Genomic DNA, 12325 nt, shown 5'->3' with positions numbered 1-12325 from the left:
CTGCCGCGCATTGAGTTTCTTGGTGGTCATAAAGTATTCTAATGCACGGTGATCGGTCAGTATGTCAAATGGTTCGTGCTAGGTAGGTAGAAATATCGTTCAAAAATCTGCGAGCAGCTCTCTCCTGCCTAACTCGGACACTGCCGCTTTAACGGGGTGAGCTGGGTGAGTCATGTGATCAGATCACCCAGTCAAGGTGATTCGCTCACCCCATCCTCACCCGTCCTTCCCTGACACTCATGCCGGTTGTTTAGCAATATCCAACTGAGGAGTCGCTATACATAGAATAGATAGAAAACTGAAAGTTACAGTGGGTCATCCCTGCGACCCCTAAAGGAAAAGATAATAGTAAAAGTGATGTCCTGCGCCCCTGTTTTGCTTACTCTCTTCTCTCTAGCCTTGCCTTTCCTCTCTTCTTTTGCCCCTGCTTCTTCTATTATGATTCTATAGACAGCTTTCTATATATCTTTATAGATTTTCTGCTCTCTTTCTGTTGCAGATTATTTCTAGAAATCTGCCAAAATGCCAAGGTCACCGGCAAGTCCCAGTGGCGTTTGCTGGAGTCGTACTGGATAAAAAGGGCGCCAGTGACACTAATCCTTAAAATTAAGGACCTTTTGACAAATAACAGGCCCTCTAATGTGGAAATTAAGATGGAGGTTTATTAGGAATCTCTGTCTTCAAGCCAAAGAGCTTGTCCAGAGCGGATCGTCTAAGGAATTATGGAATTGCCGGCAGATCATGCGGATTCTGGAAGGAACCAAGAACCTTTTTTTTTGGTCTAATTAGGATGACCAACCCAAATAAAGATGATGATAAAGAGGATAGTTATGATTATGAGAGCAATTGTCCTGAGGATGGCTATGATGGGAATTGTCATGATGGGGTTAGTATTGGTGACAGTGTTTATAGCCTTGCATGCGGGGCTGTGTCCCATGCTAGCACACTACACCCTTTTAATAAATCAAGTTCAGCCTCGTGAAGTTCATGTGAGACAATAGTCTGGCACAGAATAGAATCACCTTCTCTTCACTCATACCTACAGATAGGCTCTGTTCTCAAGACAAGATGAGCTTCGGCTATAGTGTTGGAGACTTTTTGACTGTTCTAAAACTCACAAATGACATCTGGAAGAGGTTTGTTAAGGCTCCTGCTGAATTCAAAGCTATCTCCAACGAGTAAGTTCTTCTCCCATGTTTAATGTTGACAGGAAGGCTAAATATTCTGATAGTATCAAGAGGCTGGGAATTGTTCTACAAGATATTAATGATTTTGAATCTGAGCAATGCCTGAATGACCAGCAGCAAGACGAAGTGAATAAGATCAGCCAGGGATGCCGGGATGTTCTTAATGAGCTGGAAGCCACACTAGATAAATATCAGGAACTGGATCACACGACAGTCAACATCAAAGGAAAGGCACAATGGGCATGGAAGAGGGTCAAATGGGACCAGACAGAAATCAATAATTATCGGTTGCGGATTATATCAAATATTGAATCCTTCAATTTGCTTCTAGGGAAAATTAACAGGTGAGTATCTACTTATATTAAACAAAGAATGGTGCTAAATTAAATAGCAATGTATCATTTATGATAAAAGAAGGTGTTGATCAACTGAACCAACAACAAGGTGATCACGAGCGGCAAGAGATCCTCAACTGGCTTACCCCAATCAACTATGCAGCACAACATAGTGACTTCCTGAATCGGCGACAAGAAGGAACAGGACAATGGCTATTGGACACAAACGAATTCCAACAGTGGGTGAACCACAAGAAACAGACATTATTCTGCCCAGGCATTCCAGGTGCTGGAAAGACAATACTCACATCCATTATTGTCAATCATCTGGAACAGAAATTTACCAGCGATGACAGTGTCGGTATTGCATATCTGTATTGCAATTTCCGACGACAGCAAGAACAAACACCATTAGATCTGCTAACAATTCTGCTGAAGCAGCTGGCACAAGGGCGAGGATCCTTACCTGGAAGTGTCAAGAGTCTGTATGAACACCATAAACAAAAAGGAAGTCGCCCTGGCCTAGATGAAATTATGGGGGCATTGCAGTCTGTTATTGCCGCATATACAAAGACTTTTATCATCATTGATGCTCTAGACGAATGTGCAGTCTCTAATGGAATCCGTCAACAGTTCCTCTGTGAGATCTTCAGAATAAAGTAGACATTAATCTACTTGCAACTTCTCGCCCTAATCAGGAAATTGAGAAGCAATTCAATGGCAGCATATTACGGGAGATTCAAGCCAGCAATGAGGACATTCAGAGGTATCTTGACAGTCATATATTCAAACTTCCATCGTTTATTTCCAACATACTTGATCTGCAAAGAGAGATCAAAGCAGCAATCACTAAGGCAGCTGAGGGAATGTAGGTATACCTGATGTAATAATAGGTGTATATACTAATGTGGCTGTAGGTTCCTCCTTGCACAGCTCTATTTAGAGTCACTGGCCGGCAAGATATCCCTAAAAGCAGTTCGAACTGCATTGCAGAAGCCCCCTGCTGGATCAGATGCATATGACTATGCATACAGTGAAGCTATGGAGAGAATCCAAGGCCAAAGACCAGAATTTCGAGAGCTTGCTATGCGAACTTTAGGATGGATTACCTGTGCCAAGCGACCGCTAACTACGCTAGAGCTCCAACACGCCCTTGCCGTGGAGAACAACTTATCTGAATTAGATGAGGACAATCTCCCTCAGCTTGAGAATATGGCCTCTGTATCTGCCGGTTTAGTCACAGCAGATAAGAAAAGTAATATTATCCGGTTAGTCCACTACACAACACAGGAGTACTTTGAGCGGACATGGACATTTTGGTTTGCCAATGCACACCAGGATATTGCAACCGTTTCCATTGCATATCTCTCCTTCAATATATTTGAAGCTGGGTTCTGTCAAACAGATAAGGAGTTTGAGGCACGATTACGGCAATACCCACTGTATGACTACTCAGCTCAGAATTGGGGACACCATGGTCGGGTACAACCAGCGGACGAGCCATTACTTTTGAACCTACTGGAAAATGAAACCAAAGTATCTGCCTGTGCTCAAGCTCTGATGGTTTCAAAAGAATTTTCCTGGCAGAAAGACTACAGTCAACGAGTGCCAAGGCAAATAACAGGAGTTCACCTTGCAGCATACTTCGGACTGGAGAATATCACACGCGCCCAAGTGGAAAATGGATGTAATCCAGACTCCAAAGACTCTTATGAACGGACACCATTATCGCGGGCAGCAGAAAATGGCCATGAAGGAGTGGCCAGACTCCTGTTGGAGAAGGGGGCTGATCCAGAGTCCAAGGACAATAGTGGTCAAACACCACTATCATGGGCAGCATCGAAGGGCCATGAGGCAGTGGTCAAGCTCCTGTTGGAGAAGGGTATTGACCTAGAGTCCAAGGATACTGTGTATGGTTGAATGCTACTATCATGGGCAGCAGAAAATGGACATGGCACAGTAGCAAAGCTGCTGCTCGATGCAGTCAATATAGATGCAGAGGACAACTCTGGTCTCACTGCACTTCAGCTGGCCACACTGAACTTCCATACACAGATTGAGAACCTATTGCTGGATGCAGGAGCTTTCATGCCTGCTGATTTCTACGGACTATGAGCATTGTTTTTGAAATGACAGTATTCATAATCAGCCTTACCATGGCGTTTAGGAGCCAGCTGGTGAAGGTCAATGACAATCGCACTTGAGTTAAGATTATAAATATGTTGCTGACAATGAGCATATTCCCGCGCTCAAGAGCCTGACTCTCTTTCGCGTACTATCATATGCTTGACCTTAGAAAGCGTCGAATAACAGGAAAAAGAGAAATAGAAACAGGGCATACCAATAAAATGTTCATATGAGAACTTCGGCAGCTCTGTATTTAATACGAAGCATGCACTATCACCTATGAAATGATTAACCCAGATTTGGCTCTCCACTCAGTTTCTGGCTATTGGAAAAAACTGTTAATGCCCGCTCCAATCTCTGCCATTCTAGCATTGCTGTCACTTTACATCTTTTGTTAAGCATTTAAGTTGGATATTAGAACACTTCCATTCAAACATTTTCTGTGTAGAGACTAAATTGGTAGGTCATTGCACCTTTAGCTGTGATTGCATACAGCAATATAATGTATGCGTTTCCATGCCGTTTTCCATACTAAATTGCAGTGCAAATGCAAAGTTCATGCCTTACATAAAGGGTGCGCATAGTCCCGTGTCAGATATGCACGTGTCGAATCGTTCCGGGGGGGATCCCTTATATTGGAAATATAATACAGGTTTTATCTTTTTGGTTATCAGAAAATGATGGAGTTACCTTCTTGCGTCGATGTCACGGCTCTATCAAAAAGAATAAAGTAATCTTATTGGCAACTCTAAAAGACTATTCAAAGCTGAGGAAGGAAAGAAGAAAGAAAGATATCAATCCACGCGAAGGGGTGGGTGATATCTCCTAGCCCTACGATCATGCCCTACGCTCTAACCTGATCCGGACATAACCACGTGACCACCCACAGTCCTGATTCCAATTTTCTTCTTTTCTTCCGTCCTCAGCTTCGAATTCTTGTATTAGGCTACCAAAGATGAATTTACTTCGTTTTTGACTGAGTCGTCACATCAATCTATATATGGCTTTTATATGATTGACTATAGTGTGATAGCCTCCTATAAAGATTTGACATATTAATGAAGCTCTGTCATAAGTTGTGACAGCACAGCTCATATCAACTGTCATATTGACCTCTTCTCATATCACGTGGGCAGCTTCCTAATTAGGGAAGGATCAGCTCGCTTGACTGCTGTATCAAACGTCTCCTCCTATAGTATTTGTAGTCTTCTTTTTCTTCTTCATTTCCCTAGCTTCAAATCTTATTTAGATAGCTACCAAATTGATTCTCCATCCTAGATAGCTCTTCTTCTTGCTCTCCTCAGCTTTGGGTCTTAGTTAGATAGAGCCGTCACACTGTCGCTAACGATATGCGGTTATAGTAAATATTCCATCGTCTATCTGCTGCCTTCGTAGTATACTATTATCCTACCCCATCTATGTTGACTGGAAAGCCATAATAGTAGCTAGGACTGTTAATCTGGCTGAAGTCACTCTGTACCTTATGCCACTAGATGTTTGTGATTATTCTTGTGGCTTCTTGTTCTATGTCTGCTGAGGAAGGGACAGGAAACGTAGCAGCATTAGCATTTCCATAAATGTTATCACTAAATTCATATGTATACTATTTAGGGAACGGGAAGAAGTTATTGTGATATTACCACATGGAATCAGTCAGTTGAGGAAGGGGAGAAGTGTCTTTGAGGATTTTCATTTGTTTTGAATCTACATGTTGCTCGGAATAAATTGGTATCAAATGAACTGATAGCAGATAATGCTACAAAACTTTCTAACCAGCTGGTTGCTGTATATAAAAAAACCAGGCATTTACATAAATACTTTGTCCATCGTCACAAGTCAAGTCGAATCGGGATATTCACAGTTAGCTTAAGTATTTATTTAAAATTTTCTCTACACTGGACAACTCTTCTCATATAAGCACTTGACAGCCAGACTACAATAGCTGTAAAAATATTCGCGTTAGACTGGTTATAGTAAGTGTCAGCATTAGAGCGGCTGTAAAGAGTTCACTGCCTAAGTTATTATAGAAGAGTATTGGCACTAGTACATAAAGTGGTTATAGTATCAGCAAAAGTGCAACCACTTGTGTGGTCACTCTAGTGCATTAATTTTTTTATAACCACTCTAGTGTAATAGTTAGCCAATAAACCTTTTTCTAACTGCCCATGGCCATCTAGAAAGGTAATTGCCTTACCACAACCGTTACTTTAGTGGACGTTGAATAACCACTCTAGTATCACCACTTTATATAATTTGTGTTTAGTGTATAGTACAATTCTAATACAGTTCAACCACTCCAGCACAGCCACATAAGTACAATCACTCTGCACAGCAAGACTAGCTGTTAAATGCGTTTACCAGCAGAAAGTTGAACAGTACTCTAACATCTTAACTGCTTTTCTATTTTCAATAATGGCATCAAAGGAAAGTTAAAATTACACTCAAGTTATTGCTGTATGGTAATGCCATTATTATTCAGTCTGAACATGTGGTTTGGTGACGTGCTGGTGACAGAGCCCATATCGTCTCGAATTATTGAAGCTAGATTATATCACGAAAGCTATTCAGGTCCTGTAACAGGCCCCAAAACTCCCCCTATAAATCCAAGCAATAAAGAAGATATTCTTCACTATTCTTCAATTTAGCGGCGATGTTATCTAAAAACCTATAGACAATGGAGCAGATTATTTAGAAAAGTCCTCCACAAACGTGAGGGGGAGAACATGCCTCCGCTGAAATCTTAGTGATAGAGAGAAGGTAGTGTGGCAGCATTGTATAGTAAATTACAGCACTTTTCTCCAGGGGCTTAGAAAACAATATGCAAAGTAGGAAGTAAGGGAATATTTTCCCCTTTCCTTATAGTACATAAGACCCCAGGTGCTGGTTAGAATTCAGAGGCATGAAAAAAATGACAGCCAGTTGGGGGACTAGTAACACAGCCAGGTGAGACTACAATCTTGGCACCCTACATTTTATTTGGACTTATGTGCTTGTCCTGTAATTGCCCTTACTTAGCACTTACTGAGCAGCTCAGGAAGCTCCAACATTGCTCAAGCTGTGCTCAGGTCTGCTTAGTAAGCCAAAGCAGTGCTCCCTAAGCACTAAAGCGGAAGGAGCAGCCCCTGAATGCTAGGCAGAAATAGTTGCTATATGTAATGCATATTGGACAACAATCCCACCAAGACTATAGGCAATGAAGATCAGTGGACAATGTGCCTAGATTCCATAGGGGTAAGTAATGTAAGAACCAAAAATATGGTGGGCTCTACCTCACTGCCTTACCTGTGACTGGCTAAGCCATTAAGCAGGTTAATAGCATAACTTAAGATGCCTTCCTGTGCTACCTGAGAGCCAATTATGTCGGACTTGTTAAATCTTGGTCAGATTTATGGATGTCGCTCTCAGTGTTGCGACCAGTGCGCTTTCTTGGCCTAGGGCCGCGAGGAGAGTCCATCGTATCGTTGGTTATGTCTTGGCAGCCAAGACTGGTCTCCCCTCTGACACTCTGGTGATGTGCAGATATGGAACCCTCGTCTGAAGGGTGAGGGTCTAGAGAAAGGTGGGCAGTCTGTTCGCCCTCGCTAGTGACTTGACAGTCATCAGAGACCATTTGCTGAAGTTGAACGGGTTCCACGGCGCAGTCACTGGAAAGTATGGCTGGATCAACAGGGATAATATCCTGTTCTTCTGATACCCTTGATGTGTCATAAAGGATAGCCGTGTTATCGAAAAACGTTTCAGCCCCGCCATTTCTATCCTCAGAACCTGACGATAACCCTAAGTAATCAGAGAGCAAAGTGAAATACACACAGATCATTCCTGCTGGTGAAATACCTTTAATATCATCCAGATCCACCGTGCCAATCGGATTGGGGCCAGGAGCAGCGTTGAAAAATGTAATTAATGTGGAATGATGAAGTTCTGTGCCAAAACTGTTGTTTTGTAGCAATAATGAAGAACTGGATTCAGAGGACAGCGGCGAGATGGCAGTGTGATCCTCCTGCCTATGAAACTGTCGCCAGCAATTGTGGCCTGAAGCATTCATTTTAATGCTCCAGCGCATTAAAGGGAATTAAAACTACCAACTAGATCAGGAACATACCTGGACTCCTATCACTGACATGAGCGCGGTACTCTGTTTGACCTTGATTTCCAGACTAGAGTGATACCCTTACCACTTCCAATTCACAGCATCCAGGCTGGAACTGCTGGAACGTCATCTGCTCAGGACTCCATAACCCGTCCCCAGATGTACTACAGTGCATTTTAGAACACTTCTGTCTATCAGACAGTTTAGAGTATCCCATGGAGTGTCTGAATAGGGACTAACATATATACAGACCTCAACTGGCAGACATGCAGGAAGGGAATGCCAATGTTGATGCTTTTGGGGCTCTGAAACAGGCGGTAGGGAAGACTAATGGGCTGAATAGGGAGTGACAGGCAGATCAATAATAGAGATTGAGGTTGGGTATCTGGGATAATTTGGGAGATTAGGCGAGGGAAGAGGTTTACCATAGGGGGAATTCCACATTCTGAAAGTGTTAACATGAAATCTGTGGCTGACCATCTTGCACAATGATAAATATGAGGGCAATATATAGACATAAGTTGAAAAGGGGAAGATGGCTTTTTCCAAAGGCATTGGTCTCTTTTTTGTAACCAGAATTCAAAGCATCAGGGCCACTCATTGAAGAGGGAAACATCCCTAATCCCCCCCTTTTTATTGCGTTGTCAAGAAGAACCCGCCTCTTTCCTGCCTGTCACTAAAGCCATTCCGCCTGACAGCTAGGGGCAAGAAAAGTCACATCCACGACCCTGTCTCTGTCCATATAATCAAGATCCATCACATAGACGGCCTGCCATAAGAGGAAATCCTTAATGTCAGACACACCCTTATTTGCTGACCGACTCCATCATCATAAGCAGCAGTGTTCGGCAACACCAGTCAGTCATCCAATGCAATTTGTTGCTCAGATCCTATCGCCATGGCTGGACGCATCTTGCGCCATTCACTCCCTGTCTGTCCCTGCTGCCGTGTCGACCATGGTTGAGAAAAATAGGCAGGCAGTCGGTCTCATATGAGCATAGTGGTCCACATCTATCCCAGTAAATGCTAATCCCTCTCCAAAGGAGAGGATCTGATGCGGTGGATCAGGTAAGATTGGATGGCTAATGACTCTATAAGCTGCTCCTTGTCATGATGGCTATGCTGCATCTGTTAAGACTAAGGCAAATGATAAGCAAGTAATCTATTGTTGAAGATCGTCACAGATTTGAGACCAGTCGCTTAACCAGAGAGACTAAGATAATGGCAAGTGTGGCATTTTCTCTATTGGCTGTCAAATAAATCAGACATCAAAATATAAAGCTGCGTGGGGATGGGGCGAGAGCTATAAGCATAGCATCACAAGGTCAGCTTACAGGACTAGTATGGTTAATGGGGACTTGCTACCAACATACTCCTAGTTTGTCTCAGCCACCCTTAAAGACAGTATCCAGGACAAGGGCATTCAGACTGAGGGAAGTAAATAAGGGTCTGAAGAGAAGGGAGTATTCAAAAGCAGACAGACCGGGGCCAACCCCAAACGGGTTGTAGTGTTTCCAGCTAAGCCTCTTCGGGCAATCAGATCTCCCGAGCCGGCAGGCGGTGAGGGCGTTGGCCGTTTTCCGCGCCCCGCTTGCCGTCTGCTCGAATACCACTTTTTTAAAGGATAAAGTTAATCTAAAATTTCCTGGCAGGTTTATATCTAAAAATAAACCTCTTAATATCAAATATTTTGGATAATATTTATATAGTATACTCCCTCAATATATAAGAATATTTCAATTAAAAATATTGATTAAATCTGTAGTTTAATTATTTATTTTCAAACTTGTAAGAAAATGTGCTCTAAGTTTATAATTTCTATAATTTAAAAAGTTTATATATAAATGATTTAGATTACTGATTTCTTAATTTGAGGTCTAAATTTTAATACTCTCATATTATAATTCTATTGAGAAATCGAATCATAAAATATGCAGATTTTACGGGAAAATGAGCTTGTGGTGGAAAGTGAAACTTATGGATTCGTACTACTGTATATAGTATCTTTACTTCCCTCTTTCCTCTTCCACCTTCATCTTCCACCTCATCCTCTACTGACCATTAGCTTGCTAAGAGCAGCAAAAAAGAAAAATCCTTGCAATCATTACCAAACCTAGATTCAGTACTCCAGTAAGGACTAGATTCAAGTATATATGCCAACATCCGCTTAACCCTCATCACGGTAGCGGTCGAGCAGAAAACGTCCCGGGTGCACACCTCGAGGAGTCTCCATTATCTCATCCTCTAAGGTATACAGGAACATCGATCATCTCCACAATGTCGTCGAAGCCACAGAACCGGAAGATGGCCCGATTGGGGCCGACCATGGACACGACTATTGCTAGGTTAGAAGATGCAGTTGTAGTTCAGTGTGAACTTATACTTACAAGATCCACCGCCCACCATCTCTCTAATCTCACCCGGCATCCCCTCCTCGGGATATCGCTGTCGACGTATCCACACGGGCGCGAAGGAGCGCAGATCGAGAGTTTTCGAATCTCTGAGAGCTCCCCTCGCCAGCATCTCCTCCTCAGTCTCCTCGCGAGTCTCCTCCTGGGGCTATGTGCTTGGTTAGAGGAGTGTCGTTGGATGGGGAACATCCTCAAACTCAGGTAATTTAGGAAACTGCTCAATGGTAGTATGCCCTCCTTTATGCCCTTCTCCACTGTCATCTATACCAAGGCCAGACATCATGTCTTGCACGCTTGGACTTCCTCGTTGGGGTTCTTATACTAGTGGGCTTGCTGCGGCATTCTCATATGGCATACTCGATGAGGGAATCTGCATGCAGAGTCTTAGTGGTTTTGAGACTCCTAGATTTGTCTGTTGACTTCTCAAATCAATATATGGCTTAAAACGGGCACCACGAGTATGGGCTTTAGAAGAACAGAAACAGATCACTGCATATCCATCAAGCAAAATGCTGATTCCAAGCTCATAATTGTGGGGAGTTTATGTGGATGATATCCTTGGTGCTGGTGAAACAATAGAAGCCATATAAAAGCTGAAGAATACCGAATGACCAATATGGGACCTGTAAAGAAGTATCTTAAAGTTGAAGTCTCACAAAACCTGGAACAAGGGACGATGACGATACATCAAGAGTCCAATATCAAAGAGGCCCTGGAATGCTTTAGGATACAAGACTGCTCACCTCGATCAACGCCCATGATGCCTGAAATCAAATTGGCCACTGAGATTGCCAGACCCCTTCTCAATGAAGACGATAAGGAGCAATATTAATTCCGGAGTTGACTCAATCATGTACGCTATGGTCTACACTTGACCCGACCTGCTGAGAATATAGCCGACTGGCCTACAACACTGGCTGCAGAGGTTTTCAACTCCTTCAAGACCTATACGATGTCCAAAGCAGGAAGTTAAAAGGGCTTGTCATGAGGGGGAGTGTTGGAATCATGCCAAACGGTCTAACTAGATTCAGTAATGACATCTGAACAGGATATGATACATCAGATTTACCCCACTCTTGAGAGCATATAAGCCTGTCTTCTATATCTCATTAGAATCAAGAATCAAGTCTCCCTCATGATGCTATCATATCGTCTTCTCATAATATGCTTGAAGTAGCTTCTCCCCTGCATGCTCATAGCCATGACCTCAATACTAACTGGCATTGTCGAGGATAGCTGTCTCTGGACCTGATGCACCTCATTGGTGGGGTGCCATGACAAGGAAACTGACCTTCTCATGAAGAAACGATGCTGGACCCTTGTTCTACGGTCCGATGTGCCTCCAGGCCTTCGACTTAGGAACCAATTGTGAGACATCAAAAGCTCTGCATTACTTCTAAGTAAGTGAAAACCAATTCTTTGAATAGTAGAGATCGGCTTCTAACCAGCAGGAAACCATCATAGTACGGAGTACGGAGTATATAGAAAGAGAAAGAGCAAAAGATTAAATAGTCTTCAGGAAATCGGAAAAGAAAGTTGACGAAAACAAAAATTAAGAGTTGTCAGATAAAATTACTAAGTATGGAGTACCCATACTGAAACCAGCAATGTGTACAATACTCCGCAAAGGCAGCAGTTTGGTCTTCGACCAATAAAATAAAGGATCTAAAGTACCGCCTGATTTTCATTGAAATCAACTCAGAATTAGAAACAAACAGTAAAGTGAGGAAGGTAAAACTAGTCTACTGCAGAGATGGTGTCCAGGGTGAGTCGGTGCTGTGTTTTGATCCTAGTTGCGCGACGGTCGCGCGACCATCACCCCACTCACACCCCGCTCACCTTGGTCGCGTGAGCTCGAAGATTTTTGATCGGTAGGTAAGTAGTTCTTATCGATCTATATATACTCCGTACTACCTCGTATCATGGTATCATGTGAGCCACCCACGGTAACACAGCTGAAGATCCATGTGCCTTCCCCGCATTTTCCATTTTTTTTCCCTGTTCCAGGGAACAACAACCAAACTAGGACCAATGATAGTAGATAATAAATGAAATAAATAGATATATCGAAAATCGAATGGATCATGGGACAAATCTAGATATGTACTCTGTACATGCACGTGTTAATGGATGCAGTGTAAAATAAAAAATAAAAAAGAAAAAAAGAAAAAAAAG

The 12325-nt window shown here is 42.7% G+C and overlaps 3 protein-coding genes across 3 annotated transcripts; 2 read left to right on the top strand and 1 right to left on the bottom strand.

The window, feature by feature from the left end:
• Positions 1-1068: 1068 nt before the first annotated feature.
• On the top strand, positions 1069-2185 carry VTN77DRAFT_5884 (uncharacterized protein; the record flags this gene model as incomplete). The annotated part of the gene is made up of 3 exons (XM_069422100.1): positions 1069-1178; positions 1232-1531; positions 1579-2185. The coding sequence occupies 3 exons, from the start codon at positions 1069-1071 to the stop codon at positions 2183-2185; spliced, it is 1017 nt and encodes a 338-aa protein (XP_069276597.1).
• A 378-nt stretch (positions 2186-2563) lies between these two features.
• Positions 2564-3442, top strand: VTN77DRAFT_5883 (uncharacterized protein; the record flags this gene model as incomplete). The annotated part of the gene is made up of 1 exon (XM_069422099.1): positions 2564-3442. One exon carries the CDS (start codon positions 2564-2566, stop codon positions 3440-3442), a length of 879 nt encoding a protein of 292 aa, XP_069276596.1.
• A 6563-nt stretch (positions 3443-10005) lies between these two features.
• Positions 10006-10411, bottom strand: VTN77DRAFT_5882 (uncharacterized protein; the record flags this gene model as incomplete). The annotated part of the gene is made up of 2 exons (XM_069422098.1): positions 10006-10074; positions 10127-10411. 2 exons carry the CDS (start codon positions 10409-10411, stop codon positions 10006-10008), a joined length of 354 nt encoding a protein of 117 aa, XP_069276595.1.
• Positions 10412-12325: the final 1914 nt, after the last annotated feature.

This window comes from Rasamsonia byssochlamydoides (assembly GCF_041956645.1).
Source record: "Rasamsonia byssochlamydoides strain NRRL 3658 unplaced genomic scaffold VTN77scaffold_43, whole genome shotgun sequence".
Classification (NCBI taxonomy): domain Eukaryota; kingdom Fungi; phylum Ascomycota; class Eurotiomycetes; order Eurotiales; family Trichocomaceae; genus Rasamsonia; species Rasamsonia byssochlamydoides.
This window is presented reverse-complemented; position numbering and strand designations above follow the sequence as displayed.